Here is a 26379-nt window from a genome sequence, read left to right on the forward strand (position 1 = left end):
TCGAACAATCCCGCAGCCCAGGCAGGCCTTGGCCCTGTTGGGCCCCTCTGGGGTTGCTGACAGTATCCTACTTGTGTAGCCCTTTCATTTGATACCCATATTGAGGGGGTTGTGGAAAAATATGTAATCCGCCATTTTGTGCCGGCGGCCATATTAGATTTGCAATGTTATTGATATTACTATATTGTATTGTCATCGGAATAAAAGGTGTATACAAAATTTCAGATTAATCGGTTGACAGGAAGGGAGTTAAATTTAACCCCTCTGCTCGACAAGATTTTGACATATGACTTTACCGTTGATTCGGCGGGATATTTTGAATCGCGACATGGAAGTCAAAAATTTGTACTAACTTTCCACACATGAATTCTAAGTCCGTAATGCCTGATCAGAAGTATTTTAACTATAACTTTAGAGCTCACTTATTTGACAACAACGTGCAAAGGTCAAATGGGGTCAGTTAATTCAGAAAAAGATAATAATTACGGTGTTTTTAAGTCTATCGAAAAGTTAGGCATTTCAAATTTGGTGAAAACTTACCAATAAATAATCGCATCACTTTCTCAAACACAACACAAACGTCATATTTATAACATTTTCAATCCATTGCAATACATTTCGTGCACTTATTGATGTTCAATAACTAAAAAATCAGCACATAAAATACACAATAAAAATGAACAATATTTACAAGATCAAAGTCACAGACAAGTAGAGTTTGGAATAGTGTTTTATTTATTTATTTTCAATCATCGGTGTGCATTCGATACCTAAACCGGATATTTATTATAAATAATCGAATACCAATTTTATATATTTTTTTTAATAGCAACTTTTTTCAATTTAATTTATTAATGTTAAATTATAGGTTCAGTTTATTTTTATTGTTAAGAAAAAAGATATTTAAGTTTTATGAAAGTTTTTAGCATTACATTTTTATATGTATTATTTATTTTGGTGTTGCGTCATTCGTAATAATTTTTAACTTTAATTGAATTTTTATTACCTATTACGGAATTTTAATTTATTCTTATATTATTTCTCAACAATTCTAAGATTTTTGTTTCGGCGGAGGGTAAGCCTGGCGTTCTGAAATATAATGCAATTTGTAACTACCAAAGTCATGTACTTATTTGATGATGAGAAACAATAATAATAATTGATTGATTTTAAAGTCACCAAATATTTTTAACCGAATCCCAAAAAAGGAGGAGAATCTCAATTTGGATGTTTGTTTTTGGTCGAAAGGGTATATTCCCCATATTTGTTATTAGGTCCAGGATCTGATGATGGAAACCTTGAGAAATCGAGGGCAACTCTCGAAAATTGTAAGCATAGATAAGGTTATATCTTGACACCCAGATGTATGACTGATAACACTATGAAACAGTAAAGGTTTAGAGCTGACCTGATGATGGAGACGAGAGAAGTTGGGTTGTCGAGCTCCCTCGACCTTCTCTGGTCTCCATCATCAGGTCAGCTCCAAGCCTTCACTGTTGCAGAGGCCTCGTAAATACGAATAATATAAGCCCAAACACGAGAAAGTATACATATTCAGTTGTCGAATACCCTCGACCTTCACTGGTTTCCATCATCAGGTCAGCTCAAAACCTTCACTGTTGAATAGTGCTACCAGGCAAACACCTGAGTTATAAGATTTCACCCTATATATTTCTGCAACTTTCGAAAGTCGCCCTCGATTTCTCAAGGTTTCCATCATCAGATCCTGACCTGATGATAATGGGACCACCTCGGAAGTATACGCTATCAAACAAAAAAAGAATCTTAAAAATCGATAAATAAATGGCTGAGTAATCGCGTAACAAACATACAAAAAAAACGGTCTAATTGAGAACCTCCGCTTTTTAGGAAGTCGGTTAAAAATAAGTCGGCGGCGGCCATCTTTCCATTTTGGACCAGCTTTCGATGAACAGCGAGTAGCACTTCCGACTACCTATTTGCCCTTTCAAACAATAAAATCGTCATAAAATTTTGCGATAACCACACCTAACTACAGCTCTCGTCAAATAGCTTTGCCGCTCAGTTAAAAAGTTGGAAGTAACGAATCGCCATTAAGTTTGGCAGGTCTACAGGAATTCTGCACATAAAACACCCGAAGAAATAAATAAGTCTTCATTTACCGTCTTCAGAAACCCTAAAAACCGAAGATTTTTTTTATTCCGGCTGCAACGTATTTTCTACCACTGATTTTCTAGTTTTTTTTTTTTTCAAAATAAATTAAGTAATTTTACTTTTCCTAATTTATTTTCAGATTATGGTAAGTATACAAAAGTGCAATTTAGTAATATTATAATATCAAATAATATAAAATTATTAAATCGATTCTTTATTTTAACGAATCGGATCATTCGATGCAAAACTTCTATCACCATCGCCATCTTGTCTATGCGTCTTCAAATTTAAAAAAAACAACTAATGTAAACAAACATGGCGAGTTCGATCGGAATTCCCGGTAATTACGATTGGATTTTAAAAAGGTATATTTTCTAACGGGATGCTAAATATGAAAGATTTGAATGCGTAAAAATAATTTAAATTTATTTAGTTATTTTATTTAGTACTCACAAATGCGGTTTGATTGGAAAGAAAATAAATATGAGCGTAAATAATTAGGAAAGTGTATGACTGATTCGCAAGACCCCGATTGGGGTCTAAACCGAGCTTACGGTGAGTGACATTGATGTTCAGACCCCAATTGGGGTCCGTTACGGATTTGACGGTTAAATTACTAAATTTGACCCAAGAATAAAACAAACGGGATGAGCTAAATAAAACCGTTTAAAAATTGTTATCAGCCATTTGGTAGCGGCGGCCATCTTAGATTTCAATTTTGCATAGTAAATTGTATTCTACTTGTTGAGACCTTTCATTGATACCCATGTTGATGGGATTGATAAAACCTAAGTTATCCGCCATTTTGTAGAGGCCGCCATCTTGGATTTGAATTTTATATAGTACATTGTATTCTACTGGTTGAGCACTTTCATTTGATACCCACATTGATGGGATTGATAAAACCTACGTTATCCGCCATTTTGTACCGGCGGCCATCTTGGATTTGCAATGTTATTGATATTACTATATTGTATTGTCATCGGAAATAAAGGTGTGTACCAAATTTCAGATCAATCTGACAACAGGAAGGCACTGAAATTTCAATTTCTAAATTTGACCCAAGAATGAATAAAACAAACGGGGTGAGCTAAATAAAACCGTTTAATAATAAAAAAACCGTTTAAAAATAATGATTAAACGGGGTCTTCTTGAATAATATTCGTTTTACTTATTTTCAACGATGTTATTCGATGTTAAACATTAATATTGTCTTCAAATATAGTTATTTTTTTGTAAATTCACAGGTGCAGCTTTTAGAACAGTGGTTCTTAACCGGTGGTCCGCGGACCACTGGTGGTCCCTGGAGGTATTCCAAGTGGTCCGCGAAGCTTTGCTTCGCGGCGTTGCTATCCATCTTACTTGACCAACAGAAAAAAAAAATTAGGTTTGAAATGTAGCCCTTTTACGTAATTTTGGTTCTGAGTCTTAAAAAATAATCAAAATTTCCCGCTCGCTTCGCTCGCGTATTCAGAAACTGTATCTTGGTTTAGTTGACCAAAAAGTTAAGTACGTTTGGGCTACATTTTACGTAGTTTTGGTACTGAGTCTTAAAAAATAATCAAAATTTCCCGCTCGCTTCGCTCGCGTATTCAGAAACTATGTGCCCTCGTTTTTACATTTGTCAACAAACAAAAAGTTAAGTAGGTACGTTTGGGATACATTTTACGTCCGTACGAGTCTGAAAAAAATTTCGCGCTCGCTTCGCTCGCGCTTTGTAAGTACTACTGACCCACCACTTCAAAGTTAGTAAAGAGAATGCTGTCACAATTATCGCATTACATTAAAATCTTTTAGTTTTTTGCTAAATAAGAAATGAGTGCTAATTATAAAGTGTACTTGTATTCTTTATCAAAGAGCCCTCAATTCAGGCAAACCAATGGGGTGGTCCCCGGCAAGCCAACTTTTGGTAAAGTGGTCCCTCATGACAAAAAGGTTAAGAACCACTGTTTTAGAACGTAGCTGTTCCCAATCAAGTTAGCTTTACTGCTACTACAGAAGTCTCTTGTAGTTATTTTTGGATGAAAATACTGCTAAACGTACTAAACAATCTTAGCAATGTAAAGACTTTAAAAGAATAATTCAAAGAGGAAGTCAAGGGTGGAAAAGGACGGCCTTCTGTCTGTATTTTTTACTAACTTACTATCTACAGTTTTCAGAAACTGTTCAAACCTTCTCAGTGTTTCACAACGAAGAAAACAATGTCAATCAACATTATGTCAGTGTCAAATCAATTTTCCTATCGAATTGCGATAATTTTATAACCAAACAAAATATAAGAAATATTATTTTTCTTGATTATGTGCTTGTAGTTACATAATGTTGCAGTCAGTTTTAAAACGTTATTTAACTGTGCGAACATTGAAGGCATTCAAAGCACCAGTTTCTTCACAATTTAGAAGAATTCACGTGACTTCAAGTATTTTTTTTACATCTATTTACTTTAGCTTGTTTTGTCAGAATATAAATGTAATTACGTATGTTTGCAGGTTTACGGCACGGAGAATACGAATGGCAAGATCCCAAGTCTGAAGATGAGGTGTAAGTTTGCAATAAAGTGTTATTATTATGCAAATGTCTTATCAAAATAATTGAAGTTTAATCGTCTTTATAATAAACAAAAAGTTAATGTATGTCATAAAATCTTTAAATATAACATCTGCTTGGTATCTTTTTATTACTGCAAGTTCTAGAAAATATACTCAGAATCTGATTTTTTTTTCAGTGTAAATATAGTTTACATAGACAAAGATGGAAATAGAATTAATGTGAAAGGCAAAGTTGGTGACAATGTTATGTATCTCGCGCATAGGCATGAAATTCCTATGGAAGGTACGTATATATATTACATATAATAATTAATTTAGAAATACGGTGTTCACCTATAACAATAAACAGCCATGTACTTACCTTTTCAATTCAATAATTATACACCTTAAGTCAAATACATAGAGATGAATATAGCTTGTCTAAAATTCATCTGACCATAAACAACAGCATTAACTGTAGTATTCAAACTTTTTGTATTTTTTTTTTCAGGTGCCTGTGAAGCCTCCCTAGCATGTACCACATGTCACGTGTATGTACAATCGGAATATTTTGATAAATTACCCCCCTCGGAAGAGAAAGAAGATGACCTACTAGATATGGCACCATTTTTAAAGGAAAATTCTAGATTAGGTTTGTATTTCATGTGTTCGAATAATACTAAAGAGAAATACATCCCACATATTAATAAAAAGTAACCTATGTATTATTCTGTTACATTTGATATTTTACTGCCAAGTTTCATCAAAAACTATGCAGTAGTTTTTGTATGAAAGATTAACAAACATCTATACAACTTTTGTGTTTAAAAATAACTAAATTAATTAATTTTAAAATTTGTGCCTGAATGCTCGTAATTTGCAAACCTTATTTTCCATTTCCAGGATGTCAAATAACACTCACCAAAGAATTGGAGGGGATTGAAGTACAGTTACCGAAAGCGACTCGGAACTTTTACGTAGACGGACACAAACCCAAACCGCATTGACTTGCAACTTTTATATTAAGCTTAGATTATAGGAAGAGTAATGCACACTACTTCTAGAAAATGTTTGAAGTTTTGAAGGGTAGTTGTAATTTTACATGGCTGCTTTGGTTTACGAACATTAATTTCTTTCTAAATTTTACCCAGATGTATCATATGAGGCTGAAAGCTGACCTGAACGTACTTGCAATATGTACCTTTCAGTGTTGAAAATTTATTGATTCAAAAGGTATCAAGAAGTTGTATTGGCTGTAAATATTATTCCACTTTTTAAATGGCACAGTGGACACCATTTAGTCGAAAGTTAATTTTATTTAAAATGTCTGCAGTCTACAGTCAAAGCTATGGACTTCCAAATTTTGCTGCCTGAAATATTTCCTCACTTCTGTCTTCTTTTATTTGGATGTGACAAAAGTAACAAGAAAAGATGTACAAGTTGAGTGTTTTAATAATTGCACCAAAATATAGGTCATCCTCATTAGAGATAAATTGTAAGTAGGTATATAGTAATCTCACAATGCAGTAAATAAGTACTAAAATGCAGTACAATTAAATGCAATAGAATTATAGAATATTTTCTTGCTTCAAGCATAATGTATATAATTTAGTTAAGAATTTGTTATTGTTTTTAACAACAATGTTGTACAAAAGTTGTAAGTATAAAAATAAAACATTTTATCATTACTTACTAGTTTTATTTTTGGCAAATAATTACTTAAAGAAATCAGTCTTATAAATAAAATACTGGGTTGGATATCATATCACAGCATACACACAGAATATAGTATATCTTTAAAAACATTTTGGCAAAATTGGTTATTTTTTTTATCTATGGCAATATTCAAAAGTAAATAGTATTACCCTCACATTCGCGCAGATAGAAGACAACGTGGGAGCGAGTCAGCAATTGGAATATTTACGTGAATTCACAGTCAAGGTCATCATAGTGTATAGTGATATAGACTGGTCAAGCAACGCTTGGCGCGGTCGGTCCTTGGATGGGACTATCTTGTCAAGATGAGTACTTCCTTGTTTCCGGAGGCACAATGTGGATGGGTCCCACCGGTCATTTTATCATCATTGGCAGACAGTACGGTCAGATGCATAACACAGGTACTCAGCTGCATCTGGTTAGATTTAAAGATGACCCCAACATAGTTGGGAAAGGACTAGGCAGATATCTCAACTGCAGATTTTGCTGTACCTAGTGCAAAAATAAGCTTTAAAACTCTGTCCTGAGATTATTTCTTTTATGACTCTCAATATGTTTTTTTAAACTCTGTTTATAAACAGTAGAATAACTGCACTGATCACAATACACCATATTCTTTTCCTTCTCATGTTTTAGTCTATGACTGTACAACCCGGACAGCGCTGCCGATCGGTAATCACAAACAGTACACACATACGGTTTATGATTTTTATGTATATGTTCGTGTATCTTCAAATTATGTGCGTGATATGTTGTGTATTCACAATAAGAGCATTTCTTTAGCTCTCTCAGTGAATGAGTATTCTCATGCTGTTTAAAATGTGAAATTTTAGATGTACTGTAACCGCATTTTGTACATAAATGTTTTATTTTGTCTACCGCTGTATGATATACAGACACAGAGTTCTTTATGTTATTAATACCATGAGATTGTAAATGTTCTTGCAAATCGGAGGTAGCTTTGAATCTCTTCTTGCATATATGACATTTTAGTCTTGTTCTTCTCAATTTGTTTGTGGCTGTGCTTTTTATGCAAGTGTACTCTTCAATATGTTTAAGTTTTACATGGCGACATAAACTTTGATTTGATAAATAAGAGTGCTCACAAAATTTACACAGGTATCGTCCAAAATCGTCTATAGATTTGTGCCAAGTTTCATCACTTTCAGATATCTGTAAAAATATTGTTAAATAATTGAGATGAGAAAGTATTTATATTATATTTTTAGAGAAAGACACTGTTGTGAGACATCATAAAATTAATAATATACTCACATCACTAAATCTATTTTCATCATTCACTGGAGATTCATTCAGGCTCTCACTAAAATTGTTTGCTGTCTGGAAATACAAAAAAAAAACTAAAGTTATTACAATCAAAACCATTCATTCTAGCCAATAATTAAAAAGTAATCTGTTACTATAAAGACAAAACACTCTTCTTTTTTGCTGCCCGAGTACAATACAATCAGGTTGGTTGATCTCAAAATTTGAAACAAACAAGTGTGGTTCTGGAGTACTAGAAGAACTAGTAAGAAATCATATCTGGATTCCAGTAATCCATGCCTACGAGATTTTTTATTCGCAGACTATTTTACAACTCGCGTACGACAAAGGCGATGATTCGTAACTGGCCGAATGCCAGAATTCTTGATTGCATTACTGAAATAGTGACTAACAATTACAGTTTAAATTACGATTATTTATACGATATTTTTATATCTTCTTTATAGTATTTAGAGTTACTTACAGGCTGATTTATATTTTCATCAAAATGTTTAGTTGTTGCAGAATATTTTGAATCACTTTTATTTGTACATTCTTCACTCAAAGGGTCGGTTTCATTAGTCTCGAAATACTCAATTTTTATTTCCATTTCTTCCTCAGTCTCACTCATTCCGCCTGATATGATTACGCTGCAAATTGGAATAATAAGAAGCAAAATATCAACAATAATAAACAACAACAATAGCTGACATAACCGCAGGTCGATAACCTTTTGAAATGTAGTTTTTGGCATTACGTAATTAATAAAAAATCTACTATAATGATTAATTCAAGGCGAGTCTAAAAATATTTGAATCGCACCTACGAGGAAAAGATTTTTTGTTCTTCTAGTTATTCAATGAAACTTTTGTATTATTTTGATTTGTAGCGAGGTTTGGACATATTTATACGAAATATACTATTTCAGTAGTGGTAGTTTACCCATGGCAATTCAGCATCTGCGCGTCCCGCTCCTCATTCGTTCGCGACTCAATAGATTTCATTCGTTCAATCAGTCTGCTCGGGACCGCCGTAGAAGGAGGTATTGTCGGTTTCGTTTCTAACAAAACGCGTTTCGGTGTGATTTGTGTTTTGTTTTGTGGTGCACGATGGCTTACAACGGTAGTGGTGGCAAGAGACTGTGTACAGGGACCGACCTGGACGTCGAAAGGGTGAGTAATAATATTTATGTACACAATTGTCAAACCTATATCTACGTAGACCCGACGAAAATGGCCGTGTTTTGTACATTTCCCGTGCCATGTCCGTGTTTCAGTCACGAAACGCTTTGGTAACAGTAATTGTAATCATCCGATTAATGATAAAGATAGTTTGTTGACTGATATTACGTTTAGTTTACGCGTCTTGTCATGATCACGTTACGTTGTTGATTTCTCGTTTTGAGGTTACGTTTTGTTGACACATGATTAAATAAAAAAAAGCAGAAGGTATAATTTAAAAATTTCTTTTTCGCTCTTTCAATTTGTCGCTAGGGTTTTTTTCTCGTTGCGACATACACGAAATATACGAAAATAGCTTCTTCCCCAGACACGTCAATTAATGTGATTGACATCGCTCGGTCATTAGGCCTTTTGGTGTTCTTGTTCGCGGGAAACAGAGGTATTTCCCGTTTTCTAGGTCGATAACAATACCACGGTAGCTTCAGGTTGTTTAGTCGATTTTAAAATCCCAATTATTTAAAAATAGGAAACTAATTATGAAGCCACAATATTGGTTTGAATCTTTTTCTTTTTCGCCGGTAACGCCACGCGATTTTATTGACGATTCCAATTTTAAACGTTTGATTTCAAACTCTGGGAGTGAGACACGCGAAGAGAGATTTTAGTAAAGTTCGATCTTATGTTGCTCAGTTTTAGCCAAAATTATGAATGGATAAGGCAACTAAAGTAGGTAAATACTCTTATTAGAAAATGCTGCATCTCATAAAAGAAGTTAGAAAACGTAGTAATCACGAAACATATTAATAACTACCCTACAATTTTACGCTAAGATGATTTTATTGCGGATTTGTTGATTAAATTCTCATTCAGAAATCTGTAGCCATGGAAATCGCACACGGAGCGAATAAACAATCAAAACCGATTCAAAAGTTTAATCGAATATTTGACTACCTAGATCGAAAATAAAATCTTTAAATATATTAGCATCTTAAAATAATGACACTTTCATTTTTTTTATTGGTGTTCTAAGCAAAATAAGTATACAGCTTGATGTGAAAAACCTGTGACGTCATAAGTCGCATTTTCGTACAAATCGCATACATAGAAAGTAACCGTTTTTCATAGTTCATTAAAAATATTGAATATGACTGCTTGTCAAATAACGTAGATATGTTTAAGACAGAATGGTTGTTACAAATATTATTACAAGAAATCTTTGCGTTCGATTGGTCAATATCTTATAATAAACGCGACATCGGTAAAATGACGTATAATTACGAAAGTTATGGGATTTTGATGACTAGTTATCTGAGATCAAAGTGTGCCTACTAAATTAATTTACGATCATAAAATGTTTATTGGTACATTTATTACGCCTGTTCCCTGTTTTGATTGAATTTGTAGTTTCTTCCTGCTGTTTGATAATTTTCATATTAGAAACGCAAAAATGGTTTACATAATACGCTGTCACAATTTACAATGGAAATATGCATACTTACTTAATAAATTATTACCTAGGTACCTATATTGTTTTTTTATCTTGCAATGAACCAGTAAGAAATTCAATTTTGGATGTAACCTTCCAATAACGCCATAGTACCAAATAGTATGGTTATCGATTTATCGAAGTCTATTTTTGTCTATGTTCGTTTTAACACGAAAGCAACAAAATAAACTACTAGCAAATTGTTTAAATAACGTGAAATACCTAAGTCTGTTTGTTTTATTACACATTAAAGTTCACCTAAATGATCTGTGTATCGTTTCTCATATTATATTTCATTCAAACTTCAAAGGTGTGCAAAAGTCGAAACGCTTTGAAGATTTTCAACAATTTAATTGAATTGCGTTAATAATTGAACGTTTAATGTCCCCTTTTTTGTTTAAGTCTAGCTATATTTGTAGCACTTTCAGTTTCGAATCAGTAATGTACCAAAAATGACTATTTTCTTGTGCCATAGAAAAATAAAAACATTTTCAAAGTGATCATCATAAATAAATTGATAGAGAATTATTTTCATTCCATCTAATAACTTTAGGCAGCAAACATGAACGTTATTTTTAATCACGCAAAACTAACAATAGCTATTAATAACTTCACTCGCCAGAAAAGTAAATGTGGCTGATGTAGCTCTATGATTTGATTGACACGAGCGGGTGATTAACCCTTTCAATGCTGTGACGAGCATTCGACACATTTTTGATTCGCTCCACGATGCATATCGTGTCCCTTTTGTAGTAATTTTATGCTATTTTGTCACTCATTCCATCGATTTTATTTTCGTTCTCACCACACGAGTTTACTCAGCACTTTATGCGATGAATCGAGAATTCTATATCGATGTATCGGACCAGAATATCGAGGGTCGTTTATCCTTGTATCGAGTTTGCTGAGGGAATAATTCCATCGGCAAAAATATTTTATGGCTTTTTTATCGCGTTATGAAAGCCTTATAAATAGTGTAGGCGGTAGAAATATTTCCTTTAACGTTTAAAAGGTTTCTACCAAACGTGTGGAATCACAAACAAGATGTGTTTTACGTTGTGATTCTATTTTTGAAGTGTTTAGTCTACTCGTAAAGAATCGACTACGGTATCTTGATAGAGAATTAATAAAGGTTTCAATCGATAGATATTCGGTATCGGTTTCATTTCTATTGTAATAGTGTAAGGCGTCAAATGGAAAAGGAAAGTCATTATTATTTGTTTTATGTATTTTTGCAACTACATTATGAGATAGCTACTTTAAGCGCATTATTGCCATGCTATTTCCTAGGCTACCTGATTTGCGTGTTGATAAGTCAGTTAAAATGTATGTGCACATACATACACGCAGAAAGCAATGCCTACGTAATAGGTAAGCTAATTTGTTACTGATGGACATTCGGAATAATAAATAGTTACGTAGTGTGTTTTTTATCTTCCCTGACTTTATTTTATCACAGCTATTGTAATTTTGATAATGTGATGAATTCTTATCAGAATGATCGCATCTTTCTCGGTGTATTGTTTTTTTGCTTAGTTGGCAAAATCTTTTTATTTGTAGTAGTGAATAGCAAATAATCCATATAGGTAAGAGTATCGTCTTGTGCTTGTTTTTAAAGTTCTAAAAATATAATTCAAGATCTCAATGACCATAAATTAACTTCCCAAAGGGTTAACGAGCAACATTTCTTAACAAATAACGTCCAAAGAAGTATTTCAGTCCATTTCTGTCACCCTTTTTACCAAAAAGAGCAAAAAGTTATACAAACTCAAGCGGATATAATTGCCAGCGGAACATTGCTTGTGCCAGCGAAAATAAAGCAAAACTAATGTATGCAAACGTATGCACACAAAAACGATGAGCGAGAAAAGCATAAAAAAAGTTTTATTTACGATCTCAACGTCTATGACCGACCCGACGGTCAGAAGGTTAAATAATAAAAAAAAAATGTAGTGGAAATAAAGAGCGTATTTTTAAATACTCTGTGTCATTTTTCTAAGCTGGCAATCTCGATCAGCGATGTGTCATCCAAACAGTTTAAAAATGGAATGTTATTTGGCGGGAATAAAAGTTGCATTTACAGTTTAATCGTTCTTCTTTAAACCTTATTTATTGGGGTTGGACGAATGATAATGTTAAAATGTCCATTGGATTGATTTAAACTATTGGCACATCCATTTACGTTAGTATTATTGCCAATTCAATAAATCGTTAATGCGTTTGAGTGTAGGTACATTCTCGAGATGGAATGTTTACCGAGTTGTTTTGGTTTAGTTTAGTTCACAATTCATTGAAACAACATCGTAATGAGACTAAAATGTTAATAGGGTATTACATGCATTTTTGAAATATATCTTAAATAAATTGTTTAGTCTTAATATATCTCTAAAAAATTAAAAATATTTTTTTTCTCACGTTATGTACGAATATAAATTAATTGTTTTATCATAATTTCAAATTTCGCGCGTATTTCGCGAAAACGCGGCACACAACGGACGCCATGATTGTTTTTTGGTCATGACGTCATTACGTTAGTATAAAACTACAGCTGTCAGTAATACATATTTTGATATGTATTGAAAATTTTAACTGACACTTTTGTTTACTACCGTAATGACGTCGTTTTAGCATGGCGGCGACATTTCGTAGTGTTCAAAGACAGATAAAAAAACCTAAAAACTTTAAACTGCAATAAAAAATATATTTATGTACCTTACGAAGTGAAACTAACATTTCCCGATTGCTTTTCCTCTAAACAATCATTGTAATACACTTTTATTTTTTTTCTCATCTAGACTAAAATACCCTATTGTGATTCGTGGTTTCGTGAAATAAATATTCGTGTAGACTTTGTAGGGATATACTGGAGAACAAATGGTTTGGCCAGATGTTGCCTATCTTATCTAAGCTATGATGAAGATTCTAGGTCCCGGTATTATAAGACCATGTGATATTCTTAAATTATCTTTATATTATGCGATAGTAAGTTTACATTCCAAACATGCACTGAAGAAATATTTTAATTATTATTGCTAAGAATTTAAGGTTGTAATGAGGTCGATAAAATCGATTCAATTATTTTATACACAATACAATTATTCGATCTTCTCATTTTCACATAATAAGTAACAACACACATTATACATTTGTAGATACATACGCATATTATGTAGATTTGCAAAAAATCTGTCGCGAGTTTTTAATCTATGCGACTAGCTAGAGAACAGTAGGTATAATAAAAATATTACCATAAAACCGAAATCAATTCTAAAATTTATTACTCGTTCCATTCAATTTGGATCCTTACCCGGCACAGATGTGGTGGCATCAATTAATTGTAACAGCCGTCATCTGTTGCGATCTCTAAAATCATAGAAGTTCCACAACTTGTGCAACGACTTACAGATTTATGTAATTATCATTTGATACTCGTTTGTTAGTGATTTATCGACTCTTGATTGCATGCCTTGGTTTTTATACGTTTTTTTAGTAGAATTTTTGAATTGTGTGGACATGTTTATGTGGTATGGCAACACTGAGACACTTTTTGAGTAATAGCGGTTTTTTTAAAAAGAAATCTTATGTTTTGAATGTGATAAAATAATGTCAGTTTTAACGCTCGTGTCAAACAAAGCGGTAACAAGTTATGTTAATTTGCCAATTTATTAATAAAATTCGACGCGCCGATACCCGCATGATTGGGATCTAACAGTACTTTTTGCTTAAGACTTTCTAGTTGTTATATTTTATTTACTGTTTTGAGTTAAAAAAATCATGTTTTAAATAACTGGTTAGACATTATCAGCTCGTTCTACTCAAGATGGCGGGTAAATAAACTTGGACGATGACTTGTCGCGATTTCGTATGAATGAAATAAAAAGCAAACGGTCGTATTACAAATAACTCATTGCCTCGACTCGTTGCGTGTGTTTTGTTCTTTATATTTGTGGAGGCGAACGTGCGCCTGCGTCGCAAGACACGTCTCTTTGCAAAAGAAACTGCATAAATCACCAAGATATATTTAACTGTGGTTGTAATTAACAAAGGAACATTAAAAGTGCAAGTTTCTATCACACACATTAATATTGGGCCGCGGACAGATGTAAATTAACACGAATGTTTTTATTCGTAAAGTCTTGTGTTGCCTGCAAAAAATGTAGCGGGATTAGTCGGAAATAAATCAGTTTGCACGCATTCGACACTCGCGCATGTATTTAACGTGAGGCAATAAAGATTTTATCGGAGTGTCAACTATGCAGCATGCTATTTACCTGTTTATTCCGTCCCACTCACACATAGACAACTAAAGGAATAAAACATATCGGCTATTTGAAGAATGACTGTTTTGTTTCGCTTTTCACATTCTTATGCAAGTTCTTCAACATTCCCTTTCACTACATACGATTTTCCCCTCCTTTCTCTGATAGAATAGTATTTTGTCACTCCGCCGTCGGCAGTCTGAGATTTTCTTTCGGCAAACGTCACAGGCCTGACATTTCCGAATGAATCACGCGCATACGCTTTGCCAAGGGGGCGTGTCGTACCGTCTACAAGCCAGATAGTTCGGTGACGCTATTGGGCGATGTCCGTTTACAATAGTAACGCCCTTTTCGATTGTGACCGTGTTTGAATTAGGAATTTGGGTGTTGCTATGCCGAAAAAAGATATTTTTTATAAATATGTAGGGAATGACATACTTAGTTAATATAATAAGTAGATTATATGGGTTATAAAAGTTTGGCACGCGACAAGGACTTTAGTACCAATAATAATAATTAATCAGCGAATATGTAATTATAACATGAAAAAAATGCGCCCGACATTTCGTAACTAGCCGTCTGTTGGCGCCAAAGCGAATTTTCTTTTGTCTACGGCGATGACAATTGGTAGAATCTGGTGCCAATGTTTTAAATCATAGTCTTGGAATGCATCCTAAGAGTCTAGAGAAATAATGACTCTTTTGAACCGTTAAGTGCTGTAAGAAATGAGTCATACAGTTTTGGAGGTGTGTTTCGGTTAACGATGGCAACATTGCGAGTTTTTTTTTGTAAATTTTTGTCGTTTATTGACTGTGACACTCTAGTTTTGGCACGGCCTTAATTTTTTTTGATGTTTTTAAACGTTTTTTGAGTTGGTCTATTTCTGGAACTATTCTTAGTATAGAACAGTAGGTAACAGTTACACCTTTGTAGTTATTTTTGGTCACGTGATGAGGGGGATGAAAGACATTCAGTATGAATGAAAATGGATACAGAAGTAGAGGATGACTGAAGAAGAGATGGATGGACTGTCTTAGAGATGACATGGATAAGAAGAAAGAAGAGATTGAATGGGATCATCAGTATGACGTCTGACAGACAAGAATGGAAGCGGAAACCATATTGGGTCGACCCCAAATATTATTGGGAACAGGGCAGGAGGAAACATACCAAGAAAAGACCTCACATTGTGAAATTGAGCTTGCCGTAACTGCTTATTCAGATCAGTATTACAGGACAAAACAATGCAAAGATTAAAAAACTAGACTACATTAAAATTATTTTCAATCCATTTATAATCAATTCTAATCATGTACTCAGCGTATCTTGTCTAAGTACCGCCACAGAACAGATTCCTTCGTCTGGCAAACTAAAAGATCTTACACAGTTAAACAAAGATACCTTTATACTTTGTATCTATTCCCAACAACGTTTCCATTTACCCAATAACTATTTACTTACGTCATCCCACAACAAAATGGCTAATGAATAACTTCAGTTGACATAAAACTGTCCCCATTTAGGTTCCCTAAAATGTTTGATTAATAAACGTCTAGGCGTGGTCCGTCCATCAAATATTATATACCTTAATAGGTATCGCAAATCAGTCCTGCCCACGGAGAACTTAATGACAAGCGGAGGTACCGTAGCGGAAAATCTCCTAAGAAAGTAGCGCGCTAAAATGTGGGTGTGCGGGGGACGAGGAACTTTACTGTCTCCGCCTTTTTACGCCTTCTTTTCAACCCAATAGTTTGTAATACCAAAAGTCGTTGGCAGAAAGAAACCGAACACCTCGTTGGTTTACTTCTAACTGATCGTTTTAGTCATGCCCACCGTACTTATTTGACCTAGAAGGAGGCGCCTGACCTACCTGCTTTATTACATTATGGCATCTCCGCTCGTCTTTCCTTACTCCATGGTCCTGCCCTACATTGGTTGGAACTAGAACATTTGATCAATACCCCAACCTTGGGAGCCAGCAATGTACAGAAATCAAATTTCGATTCAATAGATCGATTACGTTTTGAGGTTATAGGGATGTTCGGTGTCGATAGTCTCGCGTTACATGTGTATCGATTTAATATGATAGCTTATTCAGAATGTTAAGTGAGTACACTTGTTGATTATAATTTGGTAAGCATAAGCTGTTTTCATTATTATTTGCTCTCTAGTAAATATAAAAATAAGGTACAGGAATTATCCAACAGATGTCGAATTTATACCTAAAAGACCACAGTCTTGAAACTTTTTTCTGCTTTCACTATCATGTTTAGCTGACAGCAAAATTTCGAAAAGCACAACTTGAAAAGAAAGAATGACAAAAGTAAACCTTCAAAAATATGTACTTACAAGATAACTAGAGGTAAAGTTAATTCAAAAATGATGTAGCATCCCTACTGCTACGTGTATGAAAGCAATAAAGCATTGAATGGCAAATTATTCATGTTCTATCTAAGTGAAGCTACGGCTGGTGTTTGGAGCATAAATAATATGTAACTATAAGATAGTATAGTTTAATATACTAACTGGAAGTAAGATGGAATATTATAGGCCTGAGTTTTTTACCGGTGGCTCAACGAAAGGAGACCTACTAGATCTTGGAGCTACTAGACTACTCGAATATCTGAACTTATTTAAGGTTATTAAGTACTTATGTCTCTGAAATGTTGAACATGCGAATCCTGTTAATGTCTCCAGATTTCTCAAAAATGTTTAGAAAGTCAGCTCTAGGGAATAAAGCGCTCGATTCAAGAAATATGTTGTAAAAAGGCAATAAATATGCATCCTGAATATTACCTTCCCCTTTAAAATGCTATGGAGATTGCCTGCGTATATGATTATATTCTTATTTGCATACCAAAACTCTGTTGTGGATTGTACATTTTACTGTATATTATATAAAACGTTCAGTTTGGCTTCATTTGAATGCGAATCTTCCGTTTGAAGCCCTCTCGACATGCCATCGGGTATAAAATATAAACAGCATTCGATTTCAAAACTTAAACCCAGCACATAAAGTCCAAATTCCCAAGACTACTGAATATTCTTCAGCGGAAGAAATATTGTCTTTGAAAATACTTATGTTCGAGCGAAAGGAATATTTTTAAATCTTGACAAAGTAGTGGAAACTGTTGGTTTATGGTATAGGCATGATATAGTAGTAAGTTTGGTTATAAATATGGAAATAAATTCAGCATTTTTAATAAATAAAAGTGCAAAGTAAATCGTTTATTTGAATGAATTTACAGTGAAGCCTGCAACTAGGATTTCAGTTGAAGAGTCTGAATACGTGGTAGTTAGTGCAGTTTGGTTCCTTAATGAAGAGTTGTTTTGCAGAAATACAAGACCTAGGTTTATTTTTGTAGTTGCTGCAAGATCTAATTTCAATGTTCATTGTTAGAATCTTAAGTAGCTAATGGAATTTAACCAATACGGTATTGGCTACGTGCACGTTAAATTGGTGGGTCCCAGTTACAATTTGAACATCTTTAGCAGAGTGATTAGAAGTCAGATAGTCTGATAGTGAGTCTTTCCGATGGGTATCGGGCTGCCCAGGTACATGTATTATGGAGTAAGACTCCGCTACATCGGATCAGTCAGAAAATCGACCCCAACACAGTTTTGAAAAGGTTAGGCAGATGATGTATTAACAATCATTCGGAAACTGAATGCCTTTGATATTTCAGGTATTTATAGACGGCAGAAACCAATCATATGGGCCGTTGATCTAAAGAAACATTCCAATAGTCTGGTCCGTCCGTGAATCACACACTCGGAATAAAAAAATATTAATCTTTGATTTGTTTTGAATATTAGCTGCCACGAGTAAGGTCATCTCAATCATTGGAGTCAATTAGGTCCAGCTCGTTTCTTATTAAGTCATTTCTCATCAATTGAATTATCAATCGTCGTGAGAAAAGATATGTGATGAAAATTTGGCATTGCAATAACATAATTTCATACTATGTAGTATGTAGTTGGAGAAATGAATTGACAGCCATGGTTGTGCCTAGTTTCAGAACGTATACGAGTTTCTGAAGCTTATTACCGAATCATGTGATGATGTATGCAGTTGACTTTTCAAATGCAATTTATCAGAAACTGCTGGGTTAGGATCAGAATTAGAGACCATTTATTATGTGCACAAAATAGCTTCGTCTTTGTCAGCCGAATAACGATGTGATGAAGATATTATACACTTCTGCCTTTTCCTACCATGTTCTGTGATACAAAGACTATCTGTATTGAATCATGTCACACAGAATTTAACTATCCATATAACGTCCAGGAACAAGGTATTAATATTTTAGTGCATTTAAAACGGATCAATGAAGGAATTCATGTTCGCAAGATTGTAGCCAAAACATACAATGTTGTATATAGGGTATTACTCAAGCATTATGTCATAGTTGTTCTATACGATAATATGTACGTAGATATATAGGGATATGATGAATTCATAATGGTGGTTTTAGACACCTGCTTGAATATACGATGATATGAATTACATAATCTTGTCCCAATTATGTCGGCTTGCAGTCTATCTGTAAGTAGTGTCAGAGTTTCCTCAAACTACTGATGATGATCCTGAGCATCAGTATTTTACATGTACAGCATTTATTTATTTATATTTCTTACACAATGTACGACTACAGACTGCTGATTATTTTCCGGCCTTTGGTGGGATTGATGGACTTCTGGCTTCTGCTGACTATATGCAAATGATGGAAAAGAGAGTTACAAAACTGCGATGAAATGGCGTCATATTATGGTTTGTGTGACGACTCACGACACGAGAATGCCATATGGATTTTATGTCTCAGCCTGGACTGTTGTAAACAAATTACCAATAGTTATAGATTGAGCATTGTTTCAAGAAATGTTTGTGTTTTGTCGTCGCTTGTTTACTTACATGTATTTTAGAGTTTTACTGGTTTTTAAATGTCGCGACGTCAAGTTTTAGTCTTAAATGGTTTCCAAAATTAAAAATTCATTTTTTGTGCGGCCTTAGTCTTGCCGAATAACAGAACAAGTTAAGATATTCTTAACAGTCGGACAGTTTGCCAGATTTGTACCCTGACCTACAGCAATTATCGTTAACCAAACAAATCCATTAAGGACAAAAATCGATCATTCGTCCAAATGAATCACGATACACTACCCACAAATTGTGGCAAATAAACATTATAAAATAGCAAATAAACATATACGTAATGACTCATAAAAGGTATGCGAGATAAATTTAGCGGGTACATGTCGCGCTGAGGACGGGCTGGCACGCATCGAGATATAAGCAAGCAGCTTTGATGTTTCTTGCTAAACAGGCAATTGTTACTGGTTTATCGGTTGCAAGGATAAAGGAGATTTTGGGTATTGATGGGCTTTTACATTGGAGAAAATTTTAGAAGAAGCAAGAAACTTGGAATATGTACAGTATATCATATGATAGCCATCAAAACCACTTGATAGATGCGAGTTATTTTGTAAGTAGCTACTAACTGCTTCTAAAGATCCTAAAAACTCCCATACTGAATTTACACTTCAAAACCCTCATCCGAGTTAATCCACCAATGCGTGTTCTTACACTCTCATTACCAAAGTTCTTAATTACGAAAACCTTCAAAAGTAATCAACTCATGATTGATGACTACCATTACAATTCGATGGCCAATTTCGTGATGTGGACATTTATGGGCCTATAAATGGGAGGTATTAACATTCGCCAATAATTTTACATTGGATTCATTACAATCAGAACTTGCTATTATAGGAAAAAATCTGACTTTCATGAACGAATAGTACGTCCAAATGATAAAGCTATCTTTTCCAAATCCCAAATCTAAATAATTGAAATTGGATTATCTTTGAAATGAATTCAGTATTCTGTCTTCAGACGGCAACGGGACAGTTTTATTCATCAATATCAATCTAGAATTTGGGATATCTTAAAAGGCCTTGCTTCTTTGATCAAAAAAGGCTTTTTGAGTCTTAAGGCAGATTTGCTGTAGTCCTGTTTTCAATAATGTATATTGAAGACTCAGTTGTCTCATGTATTCTGATAATTATTTAGCCATTTTCTTTTTTGAAAAGGACATATCGCTCTAATTTTTCAAGTACTTCGACTTCAAGAAGAGAGTGAGAGAGACCAATGGCATCATAGCTTTCTTGAACGTCGTGTGACTAACCTGTTAGTTTGTAATACAACGATTTCTTAGAATGTCGATAGATTCATAACAGGCCATAAATTTAACGATCTGGACCACATATTCTCAAAGTTTGCGTTTGTAACAAGAAGACAGCACACAGTACTTAGTAACTGGCATATTCATGGAAGTATGTGCAAAAAATCAAAGCATTTGTCATATAACATTAATTTTATATCCATTTCTATATTTTGTTTTTTACACTTAAGTCACTGCCTCTTACTAAAAATGATATTAAAAAGAAAATTCTCTGGATTCCGCACTTTCTTATGCTTCTCCCTGTCGTCTTGGTTCGTCAAGACATAATCTATAAGTTTGAGAAGCCCTGCTTAATACATCGATCTTACATTGTCAGAAATATTAAAAGAGACATAAAGTTTGGCCATAACTTCATCTCGTACTATAATGTCTTGTTTACGACGCATGCGTCTTGCAATTGATGCATTCGGAATCAAATGAGATGCATATTTAGGTCAATATCTTGATTGTTAGCTAGTTATACGTGCGTTATTACTAACGTACACCATTGTTGTGCCCTTGGTAAGTGTACTTTAAGATATTTTGATGCGAAGTTATTGTGTAAAAGTTGATATGGCTAGAAATAATATTAGTTGTTTTATGGCGGCAGATAGAATAGAAAGAAAGAAGAAAACATGCTTCACCGACACCACAGACAGACTAGTCATAGAATTAACTGACAATGAATTCTTATATTAAAGTGTAAAAAGATTAGCGGCGTCTGATTAGAAAGACTTCGAAGATTTAGATGAGAAAATATATATGAACCAATGAATAATATCAAGATAATTAGTAATACAGATGCGATACGATGATTGCACAAAATCAAATCTACCCATTGTCCAAATAGTGTACAGTCAGGTATTGAATTGAGGCCGAATATAGACGGAAGCTGCGGTACATTGCTAGTTGTTATTGTAATTATTCGGAAGGAAATGGTCAGAGCTTAGTTTGATTGATATAATTGCAAGCGTAGTACGCACGGCATATGAATGGCAATTTGGTGTAAATAGAGCTGAATAATATAGGGTGTGTATTGATATGCGATTAGGAATGAAAAAAGAAAATTAATTTTGTTAATTGCAGTAATAGCAAGGTTGTTAATTGGAGCAGGTTTTGAGATGACTGTTGGTTTTTTGTTAAATCTCATATCTTTTTAATTACGCTTATGAATATTTAATTTTTTTAAACTTAGATAGTAATAAATAACAATTGAAATTAATCATTGTACTCCCATAGCATACTTTAAACAGATACGATAAGCCACCAGCATTTCCAAACACGAGCCTAGAAATGTGCAAATAAATGCGGTTTGCTGTCCTGCATAACCCGATGTTCCGTTATGGCATACATAATGCTATTTAAAGTCCATTGTATTTGTGTTTTGGACCGAATCTCCAAAACATGTTGATCTTTGACATTGAAGTACTATTTTTCTTCTTCATCTATATGAAGTAGTTCATCGTTTATTATTATATTTCTCAGGACTTCATTTGATTCCTCAGTAGAGTAGTTTACAAATCTAGACAAAGATGATTCTGTCTTCCAAGCTTCCAACTTTTCATTTATAGTTGTCTATACCTACTTATTATCATAGAGTGGCTGTAATGTTGCAGGGATTAAACGAACGAAAACGAACTGGATCTATCGAATCGATTTTGCATAATTTCTTGCCACTATAAAGCAACGTTATTTGACAGGATATGTTTTATCCTTGGACAGGAAAAGTTTCCTCCGGACACTCCACGCGAGCTAGTCTATACTAATATTATAAAGAGGAAAACTTTGTTTGTTTGGTTGTAATGGATAAACTCAAAAACTACTGGACCGATTTTAAATATTCTTTTACCATTTGAAAGCTATATTATCTGCGAGTAACATAGGCTATATTTTATCCCGGTGCGAGCAGTAGCTCCCACGGGACGCGGGTGAAACCGCGGGAAAACGGCTAGTATCAAATAAAACTTAAACATGTTCGGCGCTTTTAGCTTACACAGATGTTATCTCAAGATCAATAGCACCATCTGTCATGACTTTATCAAATGCCATCGACCTCTCACCTTTTCTTAATCAGTGAAGTGAGATTAAAATCATTTGACGGCTCATTATTGATACCTCTAATTAAATAGATAATGGATGGACTGGTTTTCGACTTTTATTATGGCTAGATTATTTAGTGTTACTAGGATCTCTTATGGTAATTAATATAGTGACTCACGATTATCTTTATTATGAAACCATGTAAGCTGTCAAATCATTCTGTACTTATATTAATAAGTTGAATAGTTTTTTGTTCCTTTGCTTGCTTGAAAGCGCAAATCAGGAATCACAGAACCGAATTGAAAAAATACTTCAGTATTGTTAGGTATCCCAATTACCAGGCTTTCTTGGTGCGCGAAGTAGTTCCCAGAGTACGCGGGTATGGATGCTATGGATATCAAGCTTCCTTATATTCAAGTCAATTTAGGAGTTTCGGTCTTCACTGAATTATTCTCATAGATCCCCATGGCATGTTTCCTACCTCACAACTATGTTATAATGATCCATAACAATTTCAATCGGCCTCACCGATATAACTAGCTCATACCCCGGTATTTGCTGGCATACACTGATGGCTATTCATCATAATATGAGCTGAGATGTTAAATCCGTTATGCTGTTTACTTTGGACTTGCATCTAGTCGGATTTAGACGCATCTTCTATAGGGCTGCCGTTTGTACTTATGTGTTTATTCGGTTTCTCTAGCGTCCTGAAGGACCTACAAAAGGCGCAAAACGGTATCCACTGCTGAGTCTACAGTCATATTTTGATAATGCAGCAGTCCGTCCAAACCGTCCTTAAACTAGTCCTTGAATAGTATTGCAGACATTATTTCCTCACTCATCGTTTCAATTTTAGATCACATGTTAATAAAGGTACCACATTACCTCATCTTGCGGTATTCAACTACAACTGAATCCTAGAATAATCCTATTTTCTCCAAACCAATATCACCATTAATTATCCCGAAAGTTATTATCCAGGATTTACCGATATTACAACCGCCGTGTCATTAATATGTCAACTGGAAACTTTAATAAACCTCAATCGGGTTCCAACAATTGAGACCTGTTAAATACGCCATGAATTTCTGTCTGGTATGTGTTATGGAATTCGTTTCGAATCATGTCCCGATTTCGGGTTGAGGTCAAGTTCAGCTGTTATTAGTTTAACTGCAAAAGGTTAATTGGTTTCTATTATTATTTCTGTTGGTTTGGCTTTTTAGGGAATGTGATGATTTTGTTGGAATTTGGCACCTAACTCATCATTATGTGTACTAGTATTATGTGTCCTATTAGTATAGTAAATGTTGGTACTTCTTCGCGCACCTTTATGAAAAGCCTTCTTCAATAAATGGGATATCTACAACTCGAATCGGACCAATAGTTCTTCAGATTAGCGAGTTTTATGAAACAAACTCTTCAGTTTTATAATGTTAGTATAGATTACTCGTAAGGATTGTTATATTCTTGGCATCAGTTGATAGCAATATGATATGAATGCACTTGGCTACAGTAAAAATGAATTGTTTCTATCGCCAAGAAGAAGTATATTAAGAAACAGCTGCGTCGTATAAAATGTCAGCTGCTTGAGCAAAATCGATAGCACCTTATAAGTCTCTAGTCTTACAAACCTAATTTACGATGCACACACGGAGATAGCTGCTTTACATAATACATAACCTCATTTGTTGTAGCCTAAGTAAATGGAAATTCCATTTACAAGATCTAGGTACACTTCTAGATGAGCTAGATCTAAATTCTATGAAGTGTTGGATTTGATTATGTTTTATTGAATTACGAGTCCTTTGTTGGAGTTAATACGCTTCAGTTGTTTAGATTCGATTATATTGGTGTAATTGATTTGATTAATAGCAATCTAGCAATCGGTAATAAAATCAGTATTCGAAAAACTGGAATATCTGTAACTGGTGTTATTGTGTTTCATAGTTAATTTCTATGAAAAGCAGTCTGATTCACATTCAAGATTTTACCTATTACTCTAGTCAGTTGAGTCAAAGTATTAAGAAAAAAAAAAAAACATTTGCATTTAAAATGTCATGTTAGTCATCTAGATTTTTGGCAGCCCTATAAACTAATAGTTTTACATCACATCCGAAGATGATCTGAACATGTGTTTTTTATCCATCTCCACACACTAAAATCTCGACATTTAGAATGCTAAGTTTTTTATCACTTGTTCATAATTATAATTTACGATCTTACGATTCTTTCAGAAAGATTTATGGCTGCGTATTTATTATTTTTGTGTAAGCTTTAGATGACAGATGTTGGATCTAGGAGTGCTTTCAGGGTTGACATGTCGTAATTTAAACAAATCGTGTATTGTCCTTTTATTGTTCGGTACATTTATTTGGCTGATCTAGTCGATTGGGTTCTGTATGTCGTAAATGTGGTCTATAACTAGCTTTTTTTCACGGTTTTATTCGTATTTCAGAGGAACTTCTTTAGGCACCCGTTTGAAATATCACGGTGTTGTGTGGCTTCCTAATAGTGAAAGAATGTTTCGAATTGTTACGGTCGGCCTTTAGGATAAAAAGAACAACAGAAATAGTCCTCTTAATAATATTAGTTTAGATGAAAACGTAATATAAATATAGGCAAAGAAGTATCTTTATAAGTATATAGTCATGTCGGGCTCCTAAATTATACAATAGACTCAAATTGGATTCTCTTACATTTGTCCCCAGTCAATCCCGCTTTATTATTTTTTATTAACATCCACAAAATTCGTATCTCGTCGTAAACTTTTTGATAGAACTCGACATAATTTACATAATAATACACCTCTGTATTAAAAAGGTGGGGACACATTGTTTTGACAGACGCACACGGTGACATTATAACTTGTCTGTGTGCTACGGAACCCCAAAAGGGTCTTTGTTTCTTCACTTCTTACTTACATTATCCTGGATTATGTGTCAAATCTACTTTCTGCGTAGTGCGTGATTTACGAATGCTATTCCTTTCTTTCTTTCTTTCATCGTGTGAATTATCATGCGAGGTGTCCTTAAAAAGGTTTTGTTTTATTTCCACAACGAATGGCTCTTTTTTATTATGATTGACTGTGGAAATGGACTTCGATCCGTAAATTGCAGTGTTATTAATATTGTTATGACTAGGTCTCACGGCTGAAGTCTTTTAAACAAGTGCTTTATTCTCTTTGAATGTTTTATGAGTTATAGCTAATATTGATGGTCAACTTTAAATAATAGTGTATTATGTTTCCATGATTGATAGTAATGAATGATAACTAGACATCGGATTATATGCACTATCAAAATGCCAAAATATGCATGCAAATATGCACTAAAAAAAAGCGAAATATGCACAAAATATGCACAATTAAAAAACCACTATTAGAATTAACTTTTATTTTCACAACATATATTTAAATAGACATAGAGTTACTATTAGTTGTAATTCTTGTGACAATATGCAATTACATATTTTTCAAGGTATTCTGCCGCAAATTTGTGACATTTGTCACTTAAAATTAATTTATAGGCTGAAAATGACCTTTCGACG

At 34.1% G+C, this 26379-nt stretch overlaps 2 protein-coding genes, 1 long non-coding RNA gene and 1 other non-coding gene across 7 annotated transcripts in view; 2 read left to right on the forward strand and 2 right to left on the reverse strand.

Moving 5' to 3' along the window:
- Positions 1 to 285: 285 nt before the first annotated feature.
- On the reverse strand, positions 286 to 2742 carry LOC135119049 (uncharacterized). The gene is made up of 2 exons (XR_010277946.1): positions 1732 to 2742; positions 286 to 1283 (listed from the first exon to the last, which is right to left on the reverse strand). It is a non-coding gene; the product is annotated as an uncharacterized LOC135119049 (long non-coding RNA).
- A 1590-nt stretch (positions 2743 to 4332) lies between these two features.
- Positions 4333 to 6349, forward strand: LOC110378284 (adrenodoxin-like protein 1, mitochondrial). The gene is made up of 5 exons (XM_021337478.3): positions 4333 to 4552; positions 4623 to 4674; positions 4859 to 4965; positions 5173 to 5313; positions 5565 to 6349. The coding sequence occupies exons 1-5, from the start codon at positions 4453 to 4455 to the stop codon at positions 5666 to 5668; spliced, it is 504 nt and encodes a 167-aa protein (XP_021193153.3). The 5' UTR covers positions 4333 to 4452; the 3' UTR covers positions 5669 to 6349.
- Positions 6350 to 6435: 86 nt separating this feature from the next.
- Positions 6436 to 8365, reverse strand: LOC110378290 (uncharacterized). Its single transcript, XR_010277943.1, has 3 exons — positions 8128 to 8365; positions 7653 to 7718; positions 6436 to 7550 (listed from the first exon to the last, which is right to left on the reverse strand). It is a non-coding gene; the product is annotated as an uncharacterized LOC110378290 (transcript).
- A 273-nt stretch (positions 8366 to 8638) lies between these two features.
- Positions 8639 to 26379, forward strand: part of LOC110377678 (heterogeneous nuclear ribonucleoprotein L) — a 428881-nt gene continuing 411140 nt past the window's right edge. For all 4 annotated transcript variants that reach the window (XM_064042371.1, XM_064042372.1, XM_064042373.1 and 1 more), the window contains exon 1: positions 8639 to 8815. In XM_064042371.1, coding sequence (XP_063898441.1) covers positions 8753 to 8815 — 63 coding nt within the window. In that variant the 5' untranslated portion in view covers positions 8639 to 8752. The remainder of the gene's footprint in view (positions 8816 to 26379) is intronic.

Source organism: Helicoverpa armigera, chromosome 28 (assembly GCF_030705265.1).
Source record: "Helicoverpa armigera isolate CAAS_96S chromosome 28, ASM3070526v1, whole genome shotgun sequence".
Classification (NCBI taxonomy): domain Eukaryota; kingdom Metazoa; phylum Arthropoda; class Insecta; order Lepidoptera; family Noctuidae; genus Helicoverpa; species Helicoverpa armigera.

What these genes read in the sequence shown, in the direction of transcription:
- LOC110378284 (XM_021337478.3), top strand. Translation starts at nt 4,453, where the DNA reads ATGTTGCAGTCAGTTTTAAAACGTTATTTAACTGTGCGAACATTGAAG. An exon ending in AAGAATTCACGTGACTTCAA is followed by an intron (nt 4,553 to 4,622) that starts GTATTTTTTTTA and finishes GTATGTTTGCAG; the next exon opens with GTTTACGGCACGGAGAATAC. An exon ending in AAAGGAAAATTCTAGATTAG is followed by an intron (nt 5,314 to 5,564) that starts GTTTGTATTTCA and finishes TTCCATTTCCAG; the next exon opens with GATGTCAAATAACACTCACC.